The sequence below is a fragment of the Amphibalanus amphitrite genome, unplaced genomic scaffold (assembly GCF_019059575.1).
Source record: "Amphibalanus amphitrite isolate SeventyFive unplaced genomic scaffold, NRLGWU_Aamphi_draft 001092F_arrow, whole genome shotgun sequence".
Classification (NCBI taxonomy): Eukaryota; Metazoa; Arthropoda; class Thecostraca; order Balanomorpha; family Balanidae; genus Amphibalanus; species Amphibalanus amphitrite.
The window spans coordinates 92,593-118,863 of NW_024882586.1; the positions used below are offsets into that span (position 1 = coordinate 92,593).

General features: G+C 48.3%; 1 protein-coding gene across 1 annotated transcript in view; it reads left to right on the forward strand.

Annotated features, from left to right (window-relative positions):
- LOC122370033 overlaps positions 1–25,618 on the forward strand; it is a 33,479-nt gene extending 7,861 nt beyond the window's left edge. The window contains exons 3-6 of the mRNA XM_043345273.1: positions 14,160–14,295; positions 16,276–16,409; positions 17,109–17,355; positions 24,393–25,618. Coding sequence (XP_043201208.1) covers positions 14,160–14,295; positions 16,276–16,409; positions 17,109–17,355; positions 24,393–24,466 — 591 coding nt within the window. The 3' untranslated portion in view covers positions 24,467–25,618. The remainder of the gene's footprint in view (positions 1–14,159; positions 14,296–16,275; positions 16,410–17,108; positions 17,356–24,392) is intronic.
- Positions 25,619–26,271: the final 653 nt, after the last annotated feature.

Below are 26,271 nucleotides of genomic sequence, written 5' to 3' on the forward strand. Positions count from 1 at the left end.
CTCCAGAGGCGGCCGGCCGGCTGAACCCCCGGATTCCAGCCCCGACTCAATTGCGCAGGCCGCGGCAGTGACACGGGTCAGGTCGCGGCGCCCGGCGAGTGGGTCAGTTGGCGGCGGCCGGCCGTGGAGCGAGGACGCCGTGTGTGGGGCGCAGCGATGCCGCAGTGCAGTAGAGGGGAAGATAGTGACTGCACGATGCCAGAAATGATGCCTTTGTGATCTAAATTAAACACCTGCACTGCAGTGCATATCCTCCCTTGCCCCATTCCTATCATGCATATCATAATCCTTCAATAATCCGTAATGACCATTCAACGCAAGCAAGCAAACAAAACAACCCGTTTAGCGGCGACATCATCTCGGATAAAAAAGCGACAGTGATGATTAGAATTGACTTAGCGCGAGGGCAAATCGAGGGGTATATGTATCATATGCCGAGTATTTTATTCCCATCTAGCAAATTAGGATTGGGGATCTTGTCGAACAAGTCAGCGGCCGTTCTAGACACCGATAAATACTTTGTTTTCGGTCGCATCATTATCTGCAATTATTCGAAACGAGGCTTAACCCTCGCCGGCCGAGAAAAAGGGGTGGATGCCGCCACCTTGTATTTTTTTGTGGTAGCTCAAAGCACAGTGATGATAGAAGGCTGACATTTCATATGCCTTACATTTGATTCAAGCCGGATCATTTGAAATCAACCACGTTTTCATGTCAGGTCACTTTACCCGCGCGGGGCTGGGGTCTCCAGCCGAACGCGCGGGGCTGGGGGGGGGGGGTAAATTTTACCCCCGTGTTATCTCCCGAACTAATGGTCCGATTTGGAAAATTCAAATGTCAATCGAAAGATCTCATCACGAACAACTAAAAACATGTACTTAATTTAAAGTTTGAGGTCAAGGTCAAGGTCAGGTCAAGGGTACAAATTGCAAGTTCCTACAGTATCGGCCTTGCACCGTAGTTGCCGAAGAATGGAGTCATGGACTGAGACTGATTGCCCAAAACGTGTTCTTAGGCTACCAAGACAATATTCGCTGCATAAAATATCATTCAGAGGTCAAGGTCAAGGTCAGGTCAGGTCAGGTCAGGTCACCAAAAACAAAATATAGAAAAGGGCATGTGCGACACATGTTTTATGGGTCATTTTACTCATAGAATTCAATAGGCACACTCAATAAGTGATATGGACCACCTCTGGATGAATTTCAGGTTGAGGTCAGGTCAAGGTCAGGTCAAGTGAGGTCAAATTTTGAAGTTGGTTGTTAAGGCCTAAAAAGTTGTCTATCTGATGCAATTTTTCACGGCGAATCGAATGGTGCTATTTTTGTTTCCGTACGAGGTCTAGAACTTCCAAAAAAATCATTTTCAAAATTTTTGTGTGTCGTGACGCCATAAAATTTTGAATAAATCCCACATTTTTGAACCGATTCTTCTGACAATTGGTATGAAGGTGCACATAGACCACTTCTCTGACATATATTCCGTTTTTTTCGATACACTCAAAATTTTGGATTTTATAATTATTACCAAAAATATCAGTTTTTTTTTAAATTTGGGCCAAAATCCAAAATTTTTAAAAAACCGAGATAGCCATTTGATAGACAAAGTAGAATTACGTATAACCTTTTTTGTTACGTCTTGATTCCTTTAAAAATGAAGATGTTAGCGGCGTTTGAAATTTTGCCGTTTTTGAGGCGAAAATGGCGAACATGACGTCACTAAAACGTCAATTTCTCAAAAAATTTCCGAGGCGGATTTCGCTCAAATTTTCAGGGAACGTGTCAAATTGATGTAAGAAGAAAAGGTACTGAAAGTTTGGCGGCGCTGCGCGCCGCCGTTTTCGAGATATTGCAAAAATTCGCGAGGGGGGGGGGGTAAAATTTACCCCCCCAGCCCCGCGCGGGTTAACTATGACGTCTTAAGTAAACCTCTGCAGACTGCACGGTTGTCGGTTATAAAATGATGCAAATCTGTAATGCACTTAGTCTCATATAAGCATAATGGGAAAATATGGAAACTGTTAATTTGGCGTCGGAAATGACCTAAAACTATACCTCAAGCACATGAAATCGTGACTTCATACATTCTTGGCAAGGTTTAATGCTTCACTTTTGCATTGTTCACCTTGCGTGACGGAGTGCTCGTCAATAGGAGTGCTTCGTCAATAACTCCCGATCAAAATGAGCTAGCCAGTCGGGACAGCCATCAATGGACTCTGCAAGACTTGCCGAATCAAATGTTATGCAACATGTCCTCCTTTCAACAGCTTCGTGACCTGTGTTGCCCTAACATGACATTGACCTAAACATCCTAAATTGCTTCACCTAAGCAAAAAAGCATATCAATCGACGCGTCTGAGAACAGAAAACACGATTGTATCGAAATGACGATAATGCGACCATTTTTTGCGAAGTTTTTCACTAAAAACCAATCCAATGCCGTGGGGCCCTTGACCTGCCCTAAGAGGTTACTGATATTTTAAAATGGGGTAACAGTCGCTGCGTCACGTAACGACGCAAACGCTCGTTTTTTTCCGCGAGGCTCTAGCAGTTAGCTCAATTATAGGAGCTAAACATGGGGTTGGGGAATCGCTCCCTTCTCACTCACTATTTTGCCGGGATAGTGTTCGCAATTATTGTTAAAATCTAACATTTAAGATTTCAAATGACCCATTTGTTTCCGCCCAAGTCTTTCAATTGAAGGTCATAACACCAGGTCACGTCAAGTGACCTTACCTCAAGGAAAGTTCCTGTGCTCATCATATCTAAATGCATCGACTAACCGATCGCTTTAGAACCTTCAGCGATTTCATTGGGCAACGGTATATGTATTTGAAACGTTTACTTTGCAAGTTTGACATTGCTGACAGAAAGGTCGAGTCAATTTTGAGATCGCTAAAGTCAATGGGAGAAAGTTGAACTGCGCTTTTTTTGGACGGAACGCATAATAAACACTCTGAAGTCTGAAAACATGTGGTGCCTAATGAGATACAATACTGAATGAGAAAATTGTTTGTTTTGTTGGGAGCCATCTTTTTCGGTCTGAGAAGGCCCTTGCAGAGCTATGACATAACTATGCTCTGGTGTAGAAATTTGATGTGCGAGCCAGCGACAGTGATCTGTGGAAGCGTGACTGTTCCCGTGGGACGATTGCCCTGTCGGGGCGTTCCAGTCGTCTCCCCAACGGTCACCCGAAGAGGATTATGTGTCCTGGAATGGAACCGACATCAACTACAGGTTGGCTGGTGGGGTGACCTCCAGTCCAGAGAGGGAAGCATGAAGACTATAGGGGCGATGCGGATTGGTTTATCCTGAGGATAGCGAGGACCATAGATAACATGAACTACCTGGATTGGACACTCGTTTTTGGCGCGAAAAATAAGAGGCCACTTTGGCCTCTTATTTTTAATGACGGATTTTTAATCAGTCTTTTGAGAGGCTGATATCTCAGCAATCGCTGGGCCGATTCGCCTGCGGTCTTTTTTGTTGGGTAGCTCCATCCTTTCTGCCCCGCAATTCGCTTATCGTGATGCATTCAGGTGACCGTCGTGGCACGTGGCACGTGAAAAGTCGGGGTGTTCAAGTCGTTCTGCTGGAGTAACAATTTTGAGAGGCCTATATCTCAGTAACCACTGGGGCGATTGACTTGCGGTAACTTTTGTAGAGTAGCTGTATCCCTTCTAACAAACATTGGATACTCTTGGTGCACGTGAGTGACCCCCGCTGCACGTGCAAAGTGCAAAAAAAAACAGAAGAGGTGTTAAATGTGCTCCCATTACAGTAACTCAGCAACTACTGGGGCGATTTCGCTGAGACTTGGCATTAATGTAGGCAGTAGGCACCCACCGGGCAATGCATATCCGTATGTCATGGTTGGGGTGCTATTGCACGTGCGCACGTGCAGGGGTCGCTTCCAGATCTCGAGAACGGCTGGACCGATTGCGCTCAAATTTGGTACACGATTAGAGACCGGTGAGAAGGGTGCCGTGCAAAACTCAGTTGGGACCCATATTGCACGTGCGCACGTGCAGGGTGCCGCTTCCAGATCTCGAGAACGGCTGGGCCGATTGCACTCAAATTTGGCACCTCGCAAGAGACCAGTAAGGAGAGTGCCGTGCACCGGGGAGGTTGTAGCTCTGCGCGTGCTCACGTGCTCACGTGACACCCCTCTGTCATATCTCAGAAACGGACTGACTGATTGCAATGAAATTTAGTGTGTGATTGGATACTGAATGTGCATGAGTTTTTCTAAGTCGATGAAGGTGAGGTAATGCACGTGCGCACGTGCAGGGGTCGCCTCCAGATCTCGATAACGGCTGGACCGATTGCGCTCAAATTTGTCACACGGCTAGAGGCCGGCGAGAAGGTTGCCTTACCAAAGTCAGTTGGTTGGGACCCATATTGCACGTGCGCACGTGCAAGGTGCCGCTCCCACATATGAAGAACGACCGTGTCGATTGCAATCATATTTGGTACATTGCAAGAGACCAGTTGGTAGGGTGCCGTGCACCAAGGAGCCTATAGCTCCGCGCGTGCTCACGTGCGCACCCATCTGTCATATCTCAGGAACGGACGGACCGATTATAATGAAATCTGGTGTGTGATTGGATGCTGACCGTGTATGAGTTTTTCTAAGTCGACGAAGGTGTGATAATGCACGTGCGCACGTGCACGAGCACACCCAACATTAACAGCTTAAAAACTGGAAGGCCGATTTCGATCAAATTTGCCGTGCGATTAGGGGAAAAGACAACAAATTGCATTGACTGTGTGCATCAGAATAAGTGTGAATATGCACAACCCATTTTTTAGAGCTGAAAAATGAGCACGCTGGTGGTGATTACATTCGGTTCATAATCGATAGCGTAGCTCACTCAGGCTGGGTAGTACGCTCAGGTCAGGTATATACCTGACCTGACTGAAATCCCCAGTCTGAGCGAGCTACGCTATCGATTATGTCCCGAATCTGATCACCACCAGCCTCTGCCTGTTTTTCAGCTCTAAAAATGGGTTGTGCACCTTCATATGTGCATACGCACACCGATTATGATGCACACAGTCAATTCACTTTGTCATCTTATCCCTTAATCGCACGGCAAATTTGATCGAAATCGGCCTTCCAGTTTTTAAGCTGTTGCTGTTGGGTGTGTACTTGCGCACATGCATATTCAGTGCTGGAGCATACAATTAATGCACTTTGTTATTTCCGAATCGCACACCAGTTTTTACTAAGATCGGCTTGTCCGTTTTTAACTGTAAATATGGGGTGTGCGGTGTGCACGTGCATTATCACACCTTCGTCGACTTAGAAAAACTCATACACGGTCAGCATCCAATCACACACAAAATTTCATTGTAATCGGTCCGTTCGTTCCTGAGATATGACAGATGGGTGTGCACGTGCGCACGTGAGCACGCGCAGAGCTACAGGCTCCTCGGTGCACGGCACCTACCTATTGGTCTCCTGCGATGTGCCAAATATGATTGCAATCGACACAGCCGTTCTTCAGATGTTGGAGCAGCACCTTGCACGTGCGCATGTGCAATATAGGTCCCAACTGACTTTCGCAAGGCACCCTTCTCGATGGTCTCTAATTGTGGCAAATTTGAGCGCAATCGGTCCAGCCGTTTTCGAGATCTGGAGGCGACCCCTGCACGTGCGCACGTGCATTACCTCACCTACATCGACTTAGAAAAACTCATACACATTCAGCATCCAATCACACACCAAATTTCATTGCAATCGGTCACTCCGTTCCTGAGATATGACAGATGGGTGTGCACGTGCGCACGTGAGCACGCGCAGAGCTACAGGCTCCTCGGTGCACGGCACCTACCTATTGGTCTCCTGCGATGTGCCAAATATGATTGCAATCGACACAGCCGTTCTTCAGATGTTGGAGCAGCACCTTGCACGTGCGCACGTGCAATATAGGTCCCAACTGACTTTCGCAAGGCACCCTTCTCGATGGTCTCTAATTGTGGCAAATTTGAGCGCAATCGGTCCAGCCGTTCTCGAGATCTGGAGGCGACCCCTGCACGTGCGCACGTGCATTACCTCACCTACATCGACTTAGAAAAACTCATACACATTCAGCATCCAATCACACACCAAATTTCATTGCAATCGGTCACTCCGTTCCTGAGATATGACAGAGGGGTGTGCACGTGAGCACGTGAGCACGCGCAGAGCTACAACCTACCCGGTGCACGGCACTCTCCTTACTGGTCTCTTGCGAGGTGCCAAATTTGAGCGCAGTCCGCCCAGCCATTTGCGAGATCTGGAAGCGGCACCCTGCACGTGCGCACGTGCAATATGGGTCCCAACTGAGTTTTGCACGGCACCCTTCTCACCGGTCTCTAATCGCGTACCAAATTTGAGCGCAATCGGTCCAGCCGTTCTCGAGATCTGGAAGCGACCCCTGCACGTGCGCACGTGCAATAGCACCCCAACCATGACATTACGGATATGCATTGCCCGGTTGGTGCCTACTGCCTACATTAATGCCAAGTCTCAGCGAAATCGCCTCAGTAGTTGCTGAATTACTGTAATGGGAACAAATTTAACACCTCTTCTGTTTTTTTTGCACTTTGCACGTGCAGCGGGGGTCACTCACGTGCACCAAGAGTATCCAATGTTTGTTAGAAGGGATACAGCTACTCTACAAAAGTTACCGCAAGTCAATCGCCCCAGTGGTTACTGAGATATAGGCCTATCAAAATTGTTACTCCAGCAGAACGACTTGAACACCCCGACTTTTCACGTGCCACGTGCCACGACGGTCACCTGAATGCATCACGATAAGTGAATTGCGGGGCAGAAAGGATGGAGCTACCCAACAAAAAAGACCGCAGGCGAATCGGCCCAGCGGTTGCTGAGATATCAGCCTCTCAAAATACTGATTAAAAATCCGTCATTAAAAATAAGAGGCCAGAGTGGCCTCTTATTTTTCGCACCAAAAACGAGTGTCCAATCCAGGGCCCTGTTCATGAACCCCGGCGGTCGCTGCGGCCGCTGCGGTCGCTGCGGCCAGCCGGGTTGTTACGTCACAAAAAGGGGCGGGGCTCATGCAGTATGACGAATGTATGACGTCATCTTGCTGCGGCCGCTGCGATCTCTGCGGCCGCAATCCAGCGACCGCCGAGCCTCAAGAAAACTAATTGCACTGAACTTGGCGCACTGAAGTCAAATAGGCGCAAGCCGTGTTGTCATGGAGACGATTTTGTAAACAAATTATCTACCGGTGTGCTTCAGTTGTAAACAATTGTCGGAAACTATTTCGGCAGCAGACGCTGTTCATGGAACGCTGCTGCGGCCGAGTGAGTGATGACGTTTCAAAAATGGGCGGAGCTTAGAGCCTGCGGCCGGCCGCAGCGGCCGCAGACTTCATGAACAGGGCCCAGGTAGTTCATGTTATCTATGCGAGGACGGAAGGAATCTAGCACCCTTGACCCTTCCTTATACTGAATGTATCTCAGGCTGTTAAATCTCCTAAGCGTTTTTTTTCTCGACATCGTCAAGGTGTCATTAAGGCCGCGTTCCCACTACGACCGTTCAACATCGTAAATTGCAAGAACGGGAGAAAACGGACGAGATCGTTGATCTAGAGACTTTTCTAAAAAAAGTTTAACACTTCCCTAGATCTGGTATACGGGGCAAGATGGGGAAACATCATGAGACATCGGCAAACGGCTTGGACAAAGCCGGTTGAGAGGAGCGATGATGAAGGAGGGATTGGCACAATAAGCTATTGTAAAAAAAAGTTCCGAATATAGGTAGTTGACGTGGTAAAAGATCCCATGCAACTGAATGAATGATAAAATTAGAAAAACTTAAAAGTTATCAGCGTATTGAAAGTACGCGAGCATGAGAAAATATATCAACAATGTCAACGAAAAGCATTCACAGCTGTGATAACGACAATCTATTGACTTTTGAAGAGAAAATGTGTGCAGTTGATATAACTCATTGTGGTTTTGCTGTGAATACCTTCGGGAAGCTGTAACCGATAAATTGCAGGTTCCGATGATTTCTTAACAGTTTATTGTGGCAAGCCTCGATAAAACGTCTAGCAAGTTGAAGCAGGCTGCAATGCAACTGAATTTGCCGACACAGGTTCAGCGATTTAGGTATACGAGTGCAAGTGTATGGAGCCGGCATGACATTCCAACTTACAGCAGTGTCACAGCTCATGTCACCATCATCATGTGACTACGCCATCTCGTCAGGCGATGCTAGAATTGTATAAAGGCAATTATACTAATATCAACTGAACAGACGAGAAACACTTATGAGTTCAGCAAGGAAACTGACGCCGTGTGCTCAATGAAGATAAACGAGTGTATTCGAGCACAACGGTTCACAGCAGATGGTGGCAACTGTCGACGTTTGTCTGACTCTGCAGTGTGGCGTGGCATTACAATGCAGCGGTCTTCCAGAGGAGAGCTTGGCCTAAGCGTTTGAGATCCCAACTCCCAAGCCTGTCTACCTAAATCTACGATGCAACTCTTGGTAGCTGGCGCGCAACCGGGTGGCTACTTTATCTATCTCCGAGATTCTGAGTTCCGGAGCGGTGCTACGAAAAGAGGGAGATGAATTACAAGTCGCACATGTTCTGACATAGCGAGGATCATTCGCTCAAGAGTCGCATGCGATGTGCATAACAAGGACCAGACAGCCCAATGACAATCGCATGCTTCGCATGTCGTCGTTCCAATCACATGGCGCGGTCCAGATGGCCTTGATCCAGAAGACACTGTGATTGCTTGAGCCTCGAATGAGGCCCTCAGTGACGATCCGACGGCGGAAGCTGCGTGTGTTGAACGAGGAGTGGCCGCCCGTTTGAGGTAATAAGTGAGCGACGACGCCGGTGGCCACGATTGTCGGAAACTCTGCCTTTAGTTTCACAAGAGCAAGTGCTGCTACAGCTATGTATCACTGTTAGATGATGTAAATAAACGTTTGTTATTTGCGCCGCATTTGCAGTGGCATGACATTATTTGTAAGATTCTTATTTTCCAGGCGCTGATGGTAGGTAAATGAATAAATTGCACTAGACCTACGGTAAACCTGCCGAAAAGTTGTTATTCATCGCCACTTAGCGCTCGCCTACATCTACATATGTATATAATTAGAGTTATATAGCCTTTATCCGCAAAAATGCACCACCTTTCATGCCTTGCTGCTTGTCTTCTCACTTTGAATATCAAGAAACTTCCCAAAAAGGGCTTCCTGCTCTATGCACTGCCTAAAAATGCTTATCATTGTCATTTAATATCTGCACAAACCTTCAAGAACGTTCAAAAAGTTGAACACTGTTCAACTTTTTGGCGACCTCACCAACCAACCAGCATGGGGAGCAAACTTTCAAAACCTTACAAATGTCTCCATCCGAAAACACGTGTCAAATACCCGGTTCCCACCACCACCGGCAGAGATAGTAAAAATGCATGCTGTGATTTTGCCGATCTTGCCGGTTTTCTCCCGTTATTTTACTTTAAGATGTTGAACGGTCGTAGTGGGAACCCGGCTTAACCCTCGCCCATGTAGGGGGGGGGGTTGGTGCCACCCCCCCCCCTGAGGCTTTTCGGAAATAGTGCAAAAACGGCGGCGCGCAGCGCCGCCAAATTTTGGGTACCTTATGGGGCAAACCTTGCGCATCTTTTGATGAAAAAAAATTTGACCGGGTCATGTCAGGTCACGGAGTTATGACGTCACAAAGGGAACAGCCTCCGGCCGGATTTTCACAAACTGAGTGCCAACGCCCGAGGTTTCCTGCCGGTGGTACGGACATCGGTTGATGGATCGTGATGAAACTGCCCATGCATGTTGGGGCAAGTATTGGCTATCATATGGTATAAGAAACTTGACCGGGTCAGGTCAGGTCACGGAGCTATGACGTCACAAGAGGAACAGCGTCCGGTACTATTTTTGAAAAGCGCCCGAACCACTATTTTGCTAATTCTTGTCACCTCAATGGGAATATGCAGCAATATTAGCTTCTATAGGGAGCAAATGGACCTCCGAAATCCAAAAATACAATCAGATTTCAAAAATTTAAATTTTGATTTTTCGAATTTCTGCCGCCGACTGTGACCTTGCCGACTTCCGGCGCTCCCAACGCGCCATTTTTAGAGCTAGGGAAACGAAATACATACCAAACGATAGAGAATTGATCAAGGAACGCGATAGTGAAGGTTTCAAGTCGATATCTCTCACCGTTTTGCCGCAATCGCCGCGGAAAGTTGAAAAAAGTCTATTTTTCCGAAAATTTGACCTTTGACCGGTCAAAAGTAGGTCAAATGTTGACCTAGGACCAAAAAATATACCACCAATCGCGAGATCTCGGCGAGAGCAATCCGTTGGTCTTTTCCGCTAAGCTCTACGACGCTCCGTTTTCAAACGCCAAGGGGGGGTCGCACCAACCCCCCCTGCATGGGCGAAGGTGGCAGATCGCCGTTTACGGGCGAGGGTTAATAAAAATATGAAATCCGGGAGGATAAATTAAATATAGAAATTGTGGCCAACAGAACATTATCAGTTGCGTTCAAGATACTCGTAAGCATGATCACACACCCAGCTTACACGTGAGCCATGTAATAAATATTTTTGATAGACATGCTTGCTTAAGTTATGAAATCATCTAAAGTGTTTGTAAAGTTCCACGATACGGATCTAATATCCTGCTATGCATCATGACCATTTCTGGTCAGGTCATGTCTTTGAACATCGGCCAAATTCTTGAAATGACCTTTAACCCGCGCCCCGTAGGGGGGCCGAAACGGCCCCCCTGTCCTTTTCGGTCGATATCTCCCAAACGGCTGGAGATATCGCCACCAAACTTTCAGGACCCCTCCGGGCATCGATTTTACACATTGTGACCAAAAAATTTTCCAGAGGCTATGATAGGTTGGCCACAAATGACGTCAGAATGACGTCATGTTCTGTCATTTTCGACCGAAAAAAGACCTTCGCGAGAAGACCTGTCAGGGCTACAGCTTTGAAGATAGAGAAAAATGATCAAGACACAAAAGGTGTAAAATTGCCAGGGCTACAAAACTGCTATCTCGGATTTTTAACATTTTTGAGTTTTGACCCCCAAAAATCAAAAATGCATTTTTTTATATATAAGCCGAAAAATCCAAAAAGTTTTTTGATTTTCGAAAAACCCGGAATATATGTGATAGTACCTACCGTCTTCTATCTACATACCAAATTTCAGATCGATATCTCGTTTTTTGGCCAAGTTATAGCGAAAAAAAACTGTTCAAAAATGATGACGTCAAATTTTCAAACTCAATTTTTGGCAATTCTAGACCTCGTAGAGCAAAACAAAGACCACCATTGGACTCCCCGTGACGAGCTGCATCGAATCGATACCCATTTTATGCAAAAATATCAACTTTGAAATTTGACCTAATTTGACCTGACCTTGACCTGACCTTCACCAAACCGTGACCTAAGCTGGCCCCAAAGGCTACCTAACCCACATAATCGCATTTGTCATGTAAAATAGACCATAAAACATGTATCACACGACACTTTCATAATGTGACCCCCGGTGACCTGACCTCGCTGTGACCTGACCTGGTATCAGTGACCTCAGATAGCAAAGTATGTGTTTGACGAACAATGTACCATCGATGGTTTTCAATAAATTACCAATTTACTCGATTTCACAACACATTTCTTGAAATGCCTGTGAACGGTGAAAATCTGACCTTTGACCTGACCTGTGACGTCATCGGTTTGACCTAGGTCAATGAAATTTGGTCACAAGGTAGTTCCCGGGTGGGGCTATCGAACGCCGTTTGAATTTTGAAAATCGGCCGGTAACTTTCCGAGATCTTAGGGGGGGGCCGAAACGCCCCCCCCCCCCTACGGGTGGTAGGGTCCGCCGGTAGCCCTACGGGGCGCGGGTTAAAGATCAACTTTTGATTCATTCGAAGCGTTTTGATAAGAGGAACACGAGGCTGGTAAAATTAATTTCATGCAAGTTTAGCTTAGAGCTTTTAGTGTTTGTGGAAAAGCAACTGGTTTTCTCATAATACCGATGATGGCAGTTGCTGTTATTTACGTGCTTAGCCGTTGACCTTAATTAAATCTGACAATATTATTCAGACATAGCGGTAAACGAGCTACTTGTTGTGTTAGGTTAGGCTCTTTCGGTCAATTACAGAGTGGTAAGGATGACAGGAATTAGGGGGAGACAGGGGGCCTGGGCGGGAGTCCTGGGCCTCATGCTCCGCTGGGGCCGAGCAAATCACGTGGGTTGGATTGCCCTGACATGGATAGCCGTGGGCGGTGTTTCACGGCCCCGCGCTGCAGCACGCTGCGCTGCGCTGCCATGCATTGTTGCGGCGGTTGATATGAATTCGGCTCCACGCTAGCGTTATGAGCTTCCGAGTCTGTTGATGCATCCATGGAAATTGGAAACCCAATGCACCGGTGCGCGCAACGCACCCTGTCCAAGCAAAATTTTATCATCGATGACCTCTGGTGACATGATCTTTTGCTCTGAACCGATCTAAAATTGGCTGAAGTATCTTTTCTTCTTTTTGCTACTTTTGACGCTACTTCGAATACCACTTAAATACCCAAAGCTGAGTTATAAGAATGATGCTCAATCCCCATTTCCACTCCAACAGGGCTTGAGAGTCTAGGCATTCCTGTGGGGCACGGGCTAACAATGACTATCTCATAATCATTGTGGCCATGAACATCTACTGCCATTCATTAACACCGGTTTCGCTGCGCTGAGCGGTGGCCGTCCCGTTTGTTGGATTCTACAGAGCTGGCTGGCGGAAAGCGTTACCGGCCGCCCGTCCACCGCCCGCGGGCCGGACCGAGCGGTCCCGCTGACCCTACCTGACCTGAGCCCGGCGCGATATGGGACAGGCAGACGGGGGTTCGGCTCAGCGAAGGCAGCGCCCACTGGTGCTGGGGACTTTTTTAATAGACCTACTGTACATAGTCGATCCAATTTCCAAAGGACCTAATTATCTCTCAGGTCCGTCAGCATCGCCGACCGTTTGATACAGCTGTCCTCTTCCTACCATGCGATTTTCAGATGCATGGGAGGGAACACATTGCTTAGTGAACGAACATCCCGATAACCTGTAAGAGAAAAAGAAAGGAGTCTTTGTAGCTGTTTGAGGCAGTAAATGTGAAATATGTCGCAACATTTTAAGTGCAAACGCACCTTGCACTTAACATACGTCCCTCATGACTACAAAACGAGAGAAAGAGAGAGAGAGAGAGAGAGAGAGAGAGAGAGAGAGAGAGAGAGAGAGAGAGAGAGAGAGAGAGAGAGAGAGAGAGAGAGAGAGAGAGAGAGAGAGAGAGAGGGAGAAGGAGGAAGAGAGTTGGGGGAACGAGGAAGAGAGGGAGGAAGATGGGGGAGAGAAAGAAAGAACCCACAGCGTATCACGAGTGAAGTCTATTGTTGATATTCATACTTCCGCTACCCTACCAATGTGCCCCTCGTTGCGTTTTCGCAACATCGCTGTCTTCCCGATGTGCCCTTCGTTGCGTTTCCGCAACGCCACCGTAGTCATGTTTGAAAATAGTCACAAACCCTTTTTGCAGCATAATTTCTTAACAAAATGCATATCTAAGTTATTGTAGGGACTCTGCAGAATATGTTTACACAATCTTCATTACGATATCATTGAGCACTTAGCCTATTTATGTTGTTTTTCGTGACGTCATCACTCACAAGACCTTCGACTTCCCTCAGGGAGCTCTAGGCAGTAACTTACCGACCGCACAGACTTGTAACTGCGTAGCATCATGCGCACAACCATGCCATACACACTGAAACCTGTCTCACCGTTTAGCCTCCATTACACACTTCTCAAGCTTCGATCACGTCGATGCTTACTTGCGTTGCGAAAACGCAACGAAGGGCGTAAATGGGTTAAATGAAAAACATGTATACGGGAAAGCCCTATAAGCCAATCACGGTAGCAGACTACAGTTTTTGGTCAGCTGATATCCGTCGCGTGGCCCTCTCCACGCCTACACCTGTGCTCTGTGGCGTCAATACGCCTTACCGCAGACGGCCATCGCCACCACAAAAACACCGCTCATCTGTACCGGTTTACCCCCCCCCCCCCCCGCCACCAGCTGGCCGTCGTCACAGCTGTGTGTCGTTTCAGCTGGATTCGTCGAACGCGACGCACGTGCGTCTGTCGGCGCCGACGCTCCGCTATTCGGGAGGATACGTGTGCGAGGTGTCGCTCGACAAGCCAACCTTTGCTACGGAGCAGGGCAAGGGCAACGTGCGAGTCGTCGGTGAGTGGGGAGGGGTGAGGTGGGGATGGGGTGGGGGAGGGGAGGAGGAGAGGCTGCAGGGGATGGTGCAATCATTGTGTGTGTCGTGCCTCCGATCACTGTAATTGGGACGGGCGTAGGAGGCTGACAGGCGTCGTGTCCGCTGTCCAGCACGTCGTTGATATGGAGGGCTCACTTTTTTAAATAAATAAGGGTGTCTAGAACAGAGCTGACATTGTTTCAAAACATGTCAACTTCAATTAGACCTGTTGAGAGTCGAGTCGGCTTTGGTTTTTGCCTAAATCCTTCTAGAGCTTGTCTATAAGCTCGAATTTCGTTCTTTGCAAGACAGTAGAAACTGACTTAAGTCTTTGATTTTTTCTTTTCGCCAGTTATATTGGCTCGGACATTCTTGTCGTATGACGCTAATGAAGTACAGGAATGCCGATTTTGCCAAATGTCAAGGACAAGACTCCGTTTAAACTGTACATAATACCTTCTGTGACTTAGTAACCATAGATAACTTCATCAGCCCATTACCAATGAAGGTAACTATAAGGTCACTCTCATGTTTCGTTGGCAATTTTTGTAAAACATTCGCCCTCACGGTCTCTCAGTTAGGGGAGAGTGGGGTGGGTTGTATCAGTTTTTACTCCGAGACCCATAACCTCGTAACTATCCGTGATAAACTCATTATTTCCATGCTATCTCCTTCCTTGATTCTTCTGCTTTTTTGTGCAAAGTAACTTTTCCGCTACTTCTACTAATTTTTCTTCTACGGTCTGCCGAATAGAACAATGTTTTTGATACAACTTGCCCCATGGCTTGGGTGAGTTGTATCACATGGTGGGGTAATTTGTATCACTATTTCACGTTTCAGGGAGTGTGCTTGCTACTGGTTTTGAACATAAGAACAACATTAAATGGGGTTAATACAATGTATATGCTCAAAGGCTTCACCTTTATTAGACCAAACTTAGGTCAATCCGAACGAAACATCGAAACGAACGAAACATCAACAGACTAGACGCAAAAGTGACCCGTTAAGAGCAAAGCAGCCAACCGATTGTGCCGAAATGGAACGAGTATTGACTAGCTACCTACAAACGCGAGCCAGGACTTAGCTTTCGCGATCAAAAGCAACAAACCCATACATACATACATACATACATGTTACAACATACCCCACCCAGCTCTGATACAACATGTACCTCACCGCCATCTTGGAAAAAACATCCTCGTGCTCAAAAACATGCGGACACCTGGAGAAATCCATTTTCACTCACGCAGCCTTAGAACCTACCCTCACCACCGCTACGGAGATCTTTCAAATTCGTGCACATCTAAATGCCCAAAACACACATTTTCCTGCAACTTATTTTTTTAGAATGACATTAAAAAAACATAAAATCGGCTCTCACCTCGAGACGCGTCCACCCAGCCACACGACAGAACAGGGAGAGATGGCGCCCGGAAAACCTCGTCGGCTGGTCGTGTCACGAGCGCTCTCTATTGGATAAGTTTGGCACAATTCGCCCTGATACAACTTGGACATGATACAACTCACCCCGCTCTCCCCTAGTGCTGTTTGAGACACCTTTTTTCTGCCGCTGCACAACATTCACCTGCCCCGCGCAGCACTAGCCTCGTGTTTATGCGAGTCGGTGGTGTGGTTTACTGGCGCGGAACTGGCGACCTATTTCGCCGATCGCTGACAGACCGCAGTGCAGAGTGGGTGGCGAAGGATGTGATTTTCGCGCTGTCCTGAGTGACAGCCTCTCGGAGCCTGAGGCTGGGTCAGGTCGCGCAGACATTGACAGTCAGCGAGTCTGGAACGTCTACATATCTTTAGACAATAGACACCAAGACGCCTGGAAGCCAGGATCGAGTCTTTGTACGGTTCCGCCTCTATTCAGGCAGGGAGGAAATAAATTATAACAGTTCCGACACACAGTCAGCCCCTCCGCCGCCCCATATGCAACTTTCCCACCTCCCCGGCAGTGTTTCCGTCCGACGGTCCGATCATCACCGGCGGTAACCCAAGGTACGAGGTCGGTGACCGGGTCACGGTCAACTGCACCTCGTTCAGGAGTCAGCCAGCCGCCCAGCTCGCCTGGTACATCAACAACGAACGGGTGAGACACTCCCCGATGATGTTGTCCAGTGTGAATTACGATGTGTCGCCTTCTGTTTGGTCCGGTGATCGGTCCATAGCCCTGTACTGTACGGTCCAGGTAGGCTGGGACTGGGCCTGGGAAGGTAGGCTTTTAATAAAAGATCTGTATGCGCAGTGCCGGTATATCTATGGGTCAAATCTTTACCGCAATAGCCGTTTCGCGGAAGTCTGTGCTCTGGCTATCTGCGATTGAATTATTGGCGCGGTGTCTGCGGTGTCCTAATGGCGCGTAATGTTGTTAGTGCGTCTGTACGAGTTTTTAGCGCGAGCTAATGGCTCCTGAGTATTAGCGCCACTTACTGTTAGTGCCGAGTGTGTTTTTATGGCTTTGTGTAAGTGCAACATGATTAGCTGCAAGGCACCGCCAACGTGCGTTTACTAGCATGGCGTCTGGGGCGCAGACGCCTTCAGGCTAACGTTATATTGGTTTCATTGCGCTGTGCACTTTGAGTAACACATAGCCGCTCATAAATATTTCTGCGTAAGCTGCTAGATTTGCGATTAGTCACGTTTTCATCAACATTGCACAGTGCGAGGTTTAAAACCCTCTAACCATATCTCCACATCTGTCTTGAGGTACTGGCAATCCTCCGTGTCCCTACCTCCGTGCAGGCGTGCACGGTTCATCTGCGCTCACACCCTTCCCTGCCCCCCACAGGCGTCTTTCACACATCTGAAGCTCTGGCCTCCCAGCATCGACGACGACGATCTGCAGACGGTCACCGTCGGACTCAGCTTCCGCGTGCGTCCGCGACACTTCCGCGCGGGAGATCTGAAGCTGAAGTGCGTCTCGCAGCTGGAGGACCCCCTGGGGCCGCTCTACTGGAGGAGCAGCGAGCTGAGCGTCTCCGAGGGTCGGCCGTTGGAGCTCTCCCGGCGCACAGAGGACACATCGGCCGCCAGAGGTGGGCACAAGAGGAGAGGGAGATGGAGAGGGAGGGACGGGAAGAGAGGGAACACGACACAATTATGTACCGGCGCACTGAGGACACATACATATCGGTTGCCTGAAGTGGCCTCTATTTTCTTTCCTCCTTCCGACCTATGAGATTATGTTATTCAGCTGTAAATAATGATTGGATTAATAAACATAATGAAATGCTAAGAATAGCTTAACTGCATTCCATGAGCGTCCATTAAGCGGCAAGCACTGTGGATTTTAATTAAAGTCTGGCCGCGTTATGATCCTGGTTCCCATTCACATGGGAACACTGCGGTCTCCGGTCTCCGTACGGTCTCTGCTCGCCGGCAGCACATTCCCGGCACACTCTGCCGCGGACTAGTTCAGTCAACTCACGAGGCTGGTCACTGCTCGGTCAATGAGGCTGTTCAGTGCTCAGTCAACTAGACTGGTCACTGCTCAGTCAGCGAGACTGGTCACTGCTCATCACGAGGCTGTTCAGTGCTCAGTCAATGAGGCTGTTCAGTGCTCAGTCAATGAGGCTGTTCAGTGCTCAGTCAATGAGGCTGTTCAGTGCTCAGTCAGCGAGACTGGTCACTGCTCAGTCAATGAGGCTGTTCAGTGCTCAGTCAACAGCCAAGAAAATGGGTCAGTCAAGTTCCCTCAGGCAGCTCGGTCAGACTCTTCGAGAGGTTTACATCAACTCCCCGAAACTTGGTCGATTTAGTTCAATAATCTTTCCAAGGCACCTTATTTAGACGGCTGATTTGGGTAAATCATACTTTATCCAAAACGATTTGGCTAGCTCGAGCGGTTAGGATTCACTCAAAACGGCTCGGGCGGCTCACTAAGACGGCTCAATCCACTCTCTAAGGTGTTCCCGACGGCTTCTTTGCCCTTCTCTGGTCTCCCATCGCCCCGCGCGCCACCCAACGTCCACCCCCGCGCGCCTCCCGCCTCCCTCCCACCACGAATCAGCTCTTTCCCACGCCGTGACCCATTAACGAATCCTAGTTAACGAGCTTAGTTAATGGCTAGTCGACGACGACATCACTCGCCGCCGGTGAGCCGCGAATGCCACCGGTGCGCCACGATCAGCGCGGCTGGTGCGCCGTTTTTGTGCCACCTCTGCTCGCCCAGTTGTCAGCGGTTCTTCTGTGGCCCGGGGGTGAAAGGTGACCGGTGGGTCCGCTGGGGCGGCTATTTTCCGCGCTCTGCCGGCCGCCGGGGAACCGTTTGGCCAGCGGCTTGAGCTGATGGGGCTGTTGAGCTGCCCCGGGGGCGGCGGAGGAGTGCGAGTGTTATTCAGAGCCCCTCAGCGCGCCGCCTGACGAGCGACGGAAGGGGAGGCCTTTGTCTCACTCTACGACCCGCCGGCGGTGCTTTGGAGTCTCGTAGACTGTGATTTGTAGTGAGGCTGTCCCCGGTTTGGCCTCACTGAGCCGATAACGCGCGAGAGAGGAGGGGCTCGTCCCACTCTCTTGTCAGTGGCGAGTCCATGGGTGGGACATCGATGGCTCCACAATTCCACCGACGCTCGCTGCTCCCATAAAAATAAGTTTTATAACGGGGATTTTCTTCCACGCTTGCCTTGTTCTGGCGTTATTTGACCCGTCCGTATTTGGTAAGTGGTTAAGCGTTCTGAGGAATATCATCATGAGAAGTATGCGCATCTGGCTGACCTTATCCTCACTTCTGTATGGAAATATGAAATTGCCAAAATAAATTACTGTATTAAAAATCGAGATATTTCGAGCACAGCTCTTCGTCGGTCGATTGTAATTATTTACACACATAACAGGCACACAATGTCGAATTCGTCTCAAGTTCTTCAGTAATGTCGCAGTAAGAAATTTAAATACACAGATCCCGTGCAAATTGATCACCCTAGTTCCTACCTTAAAAATATATCTAAACATAATTCCCCAGTTAAACTAGCAGTACATATATAGGTATCTTTCAAGAACCAATTCACACACATTTATATACATTATTTTGGAAGAAGCTGCCATGATGTAGTGTTATCGTTAATTTTGGGCCTGGCGTCTCGGATGAAGATGGATTCAGCGATTCTTCTATCCGCTTCGTCTTTGCATACACGCAGGATTTTGGCCGTCACCGAGATGTCGCGTCGATCCATCTCAGGGTGCTTATGCAGCGCATGCTCTCCTAGGGGAGTGTCCTCTTCTCTGTTAATGCCGTTCCTCCGATGCTCGTTGTAGCGGAGTCTAACTGGCCTGCTCGTTTCTCCGATGTAGGTGTCGCCGCAGTGACTGCAGGTAAGTTCATATACCACGTTTTTGGTCGTGCACTTGGACTGTAGCCCCGCCTGGCATGAATGACAGCACCTTCGTCCCGAGGGGCAGGGGGCTGGGTTCAGTCGTGTCTTGACCAGTCGTTTCTTCAGGGTGTTGTTGGTGGTCCATGCTATCTCCACTGGTAATCCAGAGTTGATTGCAACCTTCTTCACCTTCGTTAATGATAAGGTGGCTGCTCAGGTGAAGAAGGTTGCAATCAACTCTGGATTACCAGTGGAGATAGCATGGACCACCAACAACACCCTGAAGAAACGACTGGTCAAGACACGACTGAACCCAGCCCCCTGCCCCTCGGGACGAAGGTGCTGTCATTCATGCCAGGCGGGGCTACAGTCCAAGTGCACGACCAAAAACGTGGTATATGAACTTACCTGCAGTCACTGCGGCGACACCTACATCGGAGAAACGAGCAGGCCAGTTAGACTCCGCTACAACGAGCATCGGAGGAACGGCATTAACAGAGAAGAGGACACTCCCCTAGGAGAGCATGCGCTGCATAAGCACCCTGAGATGGATCGACGCGACATCTCGGTGACGGCCAAAATCCTGCGTGTATGCAAAGACGAAGCGGATAGAAGAATCGCTGAATCCATCTTCATCGGAGACGCCAGGCCCAAAATTAACGATAACACTACATCATGGCAGCTTCTTCCAAAATAATGTATATAAATGTGTGTGAATTGGTTCTTGAAAGATACCTATATATGTACTGCTAGTTTAACTGGGGAATTATGTTTAGATATATTTTTAAGGTAGGAACTAGGGTGATCAATTTGCACGGGATCTGTGTATTTAAATTTCTTACTGCGACATTACTGAAGAACTTGAGACGAATTCGACATTGTGTGCCTGTTATGTGTGTAAATAATTACAATCGACCGACGAAGAGCTGTGCTCGAAATATCTCGATTTTTAATACAGTAATTTATTTTGGCAATTTCATATTTCCATACAGAAGTGAGGATAAGGTCAGCCAGATGCGCATACGTCCGTATTTGGTTTCACTCTGCTGCTGGGAGTCTAATAGGCCATCAGCGATGATAAATTGATCCTGATTAGAGCCCGTGTATCGTTCTAGCTTCTCGCCCCCACACGCATTACCGCTTCCGTCTAGCGTGTTATTACCGTAAAATACGGTCACCTACGTGGTAAACTATCTTCGACAAAGAGCCGCTTTATCCAAAACTACTTTTGGATAAAGTAGTTAGTCGAGATATCACGCTCAAGAACACTTTTTTAGAACGCGATAAGTACCTGCTGTCAACTTTCTGGTGAGGCCCTTCTGTTGAAATCCATAACGAATGCTGTTTAATTTTTTTAAAGTTATCTGTGATAAACGCCTTGCACTTAAAAGCTGATCAAATGCATTATCATTATGCATATACCAACGTTTTAGGTATTTAACGAACAGTTACACATGCGTGACACAACAGCCATCCAGTCACCCGGCAATCGGTCCCAGCGGTATTAGAAGACCTCTGTTGTCACCGCCGATCAGTGCTGGGGATCGAACAGTGCGGGTCGGACAGCTGCGGGCCAAATCTGATCACTGAGAGGGGCCGGCGGGCTAAATCTGATCACCCGTGGTGAGGTCACCCAGATCGCCCCGCTGGGTAACCCTGTGTGGACCAGTGGGGCCACCCATGGTCTGGCTCGGTCCCACTGATCAGATGACACCGGGCATTTACACCAGCAGATACTGTGGAGCAGGTGTGGGCACGATGCAGGGGTGTCGTTTTCCGAAAATGATTGGTAGTGCCCAAAGGCGGCGGCTGGCCATATATGACGGGGCTTACAAGGTAGGGTACCCCCAAATCTGCCTTTCTCATCGGATTTCGGCCACTTATTTTTCGCCATGGTCATTGACAAGACTAACCGAAATCTAAAAAAAAAAAAAAAACACAAAAAAAACCTTTGGAAATCTGGGTCCACACCGGACGCCATGCACAAAACGTGCAGTTATATAGGCAATAGTGTCGGAGGAATGCACGCCATTCTGAGAGAGGCCCACATCGACTTAAAAGGACGGCTGTGCTGAAAGGGGACAGGAACAGCTTTGAGGGCCCAAGCCGACTAAAAAAGACGGCTGCGGGGCCAGGAACGGTTTTGAAGACCCACGCCAATTGAAGGGTTCGACAACTAACGAGGACTGGAAACACAACGATAGTTAGAAAGACCTGCTTGCCAAAATAAAAGGATGACAGTACGAGGGGCGTTCAGAAGGCTACGGGCAGTACGGGCCCGACCATGAAGGAGCAGAGAGATACAGCATTGACTCATTAGATCAAAAAGTTCATTTATTCAAATAAACACCGTTAAGACAAACACATTTCGCGCAGCGCTTCGCGAGAGCCCTCAAGGCCTCCATAACCAAGTGGGTTTTGACCCATCCTGCACGTCCAAGACGGCTGATTTCGTCTCCCTGCTGTTAGCGAGGTTGCCGCTGCTAATTTTCTTATGTTGGGGAAGAGGTGGCAACCACTAACCAGAGTGTGCAAGGTTCGGAGAGAAAAAAGTGGATGCGACAACAACTCGAAGCTCATCGCTTCACTGTTCGTCATCCCGCCCATGTACGCAGGTGCGTGGTCGCGGATCAGGTGCACACTTTACGTCAGCTTCCCTATAGCCTCTCCTCGATGTTTATCGAATGGACGCACATCATCAATTGTGTGCCCCTGTTTTGGAAAGTTGACGAGCGGAGGGGGGTCGCATCGACCCCTCCCCCTGCCAGGCCGTGTTATGAAAAATGCCCAGGGCGAGGGTTAACGCTTGGTGCCTTTTCTGCACTAACTTCTATGAAACGAATCACTGCTCTCTTCTGGGCGTCGCCCATCCTATCCGAAATGGCGAACTATGCTACGAATAGAAGCCCGAATCAATCACAGAAGAGACTTAATTAATGGCCACTTACTTAATTTGCGTAAGTGGACATCCCAATAACACATCATTTAACACACCGCCTTGCAGGCCAAAATTCCAACTCCTTCATTGTTCGGCCCGAAACTTTTTGAACGCCCCTCGTAGTTACGAGCTTCAGTTTTCGGGGTCTGATGCGGTAATGACCTGGCGTTGAACCCTGGGGAATCAGGCTGCATCACCCACTCAAATCAATATATACCTATGGCCTATTCTGAAGCACCGCGGCACCTTCCGAAGTCGGTGTAGGGCCTCCAGCGGCTGGTGTGGAGACGGATCGGGGTCTATTAGGGGCGGTCGCGTGGTATGCGGGACTCAGAGGCAGTTATGGACCTCTATAACCAATTGCGTTTTCGAGCCTCTTGAAATCCATTAAGGACCGGAGTCCTAGACACGTGAAACCTCATTATCAGCTACATGCACCTACTGTGGCTAGAACCTTATTTATGTACTTGCATATGTGCTTATTTAATATTTGCTTATCTGTTTATTTTGATTTTTTATCAACTGATAAGTGACAAAAGATTGGTAGGGCTCAGCGAACATTGGTAGGGCCCAAATAAACAAGGCTCGGGCCCTACCAGGCCTATACAAAACGACGCCCCTGACTATTGTGAAACTTGGTAGGTAGGTAGGTAGGTAGGTACCACATAACTTGAAATTACTTGACGTAATGACATGATGTGGAAAGTGAAAATGATGCCTAGGTAGGTATTGATGGAAATTTATGGACTTAGGTACGCTACAAGAAGATTGAATTGGTCAACCAATTCAAATTCAATCTACTTGTGGAGTAAGTCTATAGATTTTCATCAATAGTTACCACTTACCATTGAAGTTACTTGCTATCATGTTGATTTTATACATAAGAACCTCATTCATTTTATTTGTATGACATGTTTGAATGCAATTTTCTCAATAAGTGAAGAAAAATGTTGGTAGTGCTCAACAACACATTGGTAGTGCTCAGCTGAACATTGGTAGTGCTCGGGCACTCCCAGGCCTATACAAAACGACGCCCCTGGCACGATGTGCCCATCTTCCGTTATAGTTTTCCTATATTCAATACCTTTCCTGGAGTGAGTTCACATGAAGTTGATTAAAGTATTGATTCTGCTTGGCATACATCCGGGATGATAGCAAGAGCGTACACGGTAAATCACTCGCAGCTGCCTCTTTCCTGTGATATCAGGAAGTGCGCAATAAATTGGTCATTCCTTAACACGATTCTTACCTTACAATTTGAATGGGTATACCCGCCTCTCGGCTGTCAGCAGCAGCTTAGGCTGTCGCTTGCTTCCTGGACACAACGTTTTTATCTATAAACTGAAGCTGCATGTTTCCCGGTGGTCGACAACCTAAAACCAGCATAATTATGTAGCGATACAAGCACGAAATACAATATATCCTGTTAGTAAGCCAGTATTTTTTCCCGATGAAAACAAGGTGTATCCCTTCCTTGAGAACGGATCAAAATCGTTGCATTTCCGAATCCAGGCCTAACCAGCTCAAATTCAGTTCTGGTGGGGCTCATGATACGGTCATGCACACGTGAGCCTGGATTACGCCGGGTTCGGCAGGATGGGCGTGGTACCTGCATTGAAATGATAACCCTCTGCGCTCGACGTCAACTTCTTTAGACGCTCGAATGCCTAGTGAACTTCAAGAGCTATGATGTGTTCCTTATAATAAACCCACGTATTTATCGGTTTATTCGTCGTGATTCCAAATGCTGCTGTGACCTGGAGGACATTGCCCTTATTTTCCAAAACCTATGCACCTTTATCTCTTCTCCCATTCATTTCAGACTCAAAATGCACACTGTGCCAGGAGCTGGCTCGGTGGATCTTCTTCGCTGTGGGCATCATCCTCGCCCGATGAACAGTCGGGACCCGGCAGCGCCACCTACTCGTGTGTCAGGCAGCAGCGCTCGTCGGACGGCGGTCGTCGAGGGCGCGTCTGGTGCCACCTGGGTGGGTCTCATCTGAGCTCCCAAGCGCTAGAGCCGCAGCGCCGTAATACGGTGATATTTCGAGACGTGTAAGGGTCTGACGGACAGTGCTACCGATTGATCTGAGACGTCTCGAACAGTCGCAAACCACTGATGGGAGAAGGCTCTTCCAAAGATCCTGCAGTTGAGCGCTCGTCTCCCTGCATCGTCCAGAGCTCGCGGAGCCGGAACGTCTACTTTGTCACTTGCAGGCGGCTAGGTAGGAGGGGAGTGTGAGTGCCGAAAGGCACTAGAGGCGCGTGCTAATACGACCAGAGACCAACGATATGCCACAGAGCTGTGCATGAGATAGAGCAATGACAGACTAGTGTCGGTTGTGGACTTTTCAACCGACCATAGTGGATTCGTCGACAAGTCAAACGTCTGACGGGCAATGTGCATCTCATCGCGTCTAATTCCGTCAAATTGTGTTGTACCCCGGCTACCGCATCTAAGACTCCAAGTGAGATGTGTGAGCGCGTCGTTCGGTGAGAATCTGACCACGACGTGTGAGCTATCTGATGCGAGCTTACTGTCGTATAGGACTGTTCGCTCGTTTGTTCTGTGTTCTAAGGGGTGACCCGCTCTGTTCGGCGGCTGGTGAGTGACTACTGTCTGTTTGCCAGACACTTTGATCACTTACTGTCGTCATGTGTGACATTCGAAGTGCGCCCTGTTGGCTGAAAGCCGTGTACAATATACCTGTATTCAGGTAGTCAAAGATCGATCCCGACAGTTTCTTCGTGGGATCGCAATGTTGAATACTGCGGATAGGTATAACTGGAAGGCGGTTTGCTGGGCTTTGTCATTGTGATAAATGCTAGTCGATAGCAGAATGAGGACGGTGAACTGATATTTATAATGTGCCGATGTTTATTTCGGTGAGTCTTGCCGTACTCGTATGAATGCCTGTACAGATTGCGGGGTATAAACCCACTGCTGGCGGCAAGCCTATCGCTGATAACAGGTTGTTGAGAACCCGAATGACCGTCCTGTCTGTGAATGCTTGAGTTTGTCACAAATGCACACTGTTCACTAATGACTTGGATGTTTTTGCGTCGAGTTACTCAGGTTAAAGGTGTTAGTTGACGAGCAGCATACTTTGTTACTGGATTTTTGGCGGTAAGGGGTGGTATAGATTCTGGCAGGTTTTATGTCAGAATTTATTATAAATGCGTTGAGTTTCACAAGCCTGATCAGACCAGCTCAGCTGATTAAAAGGGAGGGAAAAGAGGCAGAGTAATCGGGACAGAAAGACAGGAAAACTTAAAGCGAGACGAAGATAATATTTCAAGACTCGCAAGATATACTGTATTATAAATATTAAAATAAGATACGATGGGGCGTAAGACACACACCTATTGTCAGCCGTCAGCTTTCTATGTTGCTAACGCAGATCACGATGCATGTCATGCGTGCCGATAAGCCATTGGTGACGCCTCAGCTTCTAGAGACGGCAGCGCGGCTTAAAACATAAGCTGCTATCCCGTTGGTGACATGCGTACGTCCGCGAGGAACCTTAACACTCAGCCTTGCAGTTAAAATAATTGACCTGAAATGTTCGTTAACGGGCTAGCGCCGGACAGCGGCGAGACGGTCCTCCGAATAGCCGCGCCGCCGCCCGGGGCGGCCCCGCCGGCGGCGCGACCCTCTCGGACGGGACGGGAGGGGACGGGAGACGCTTCCCCAGTGCGTG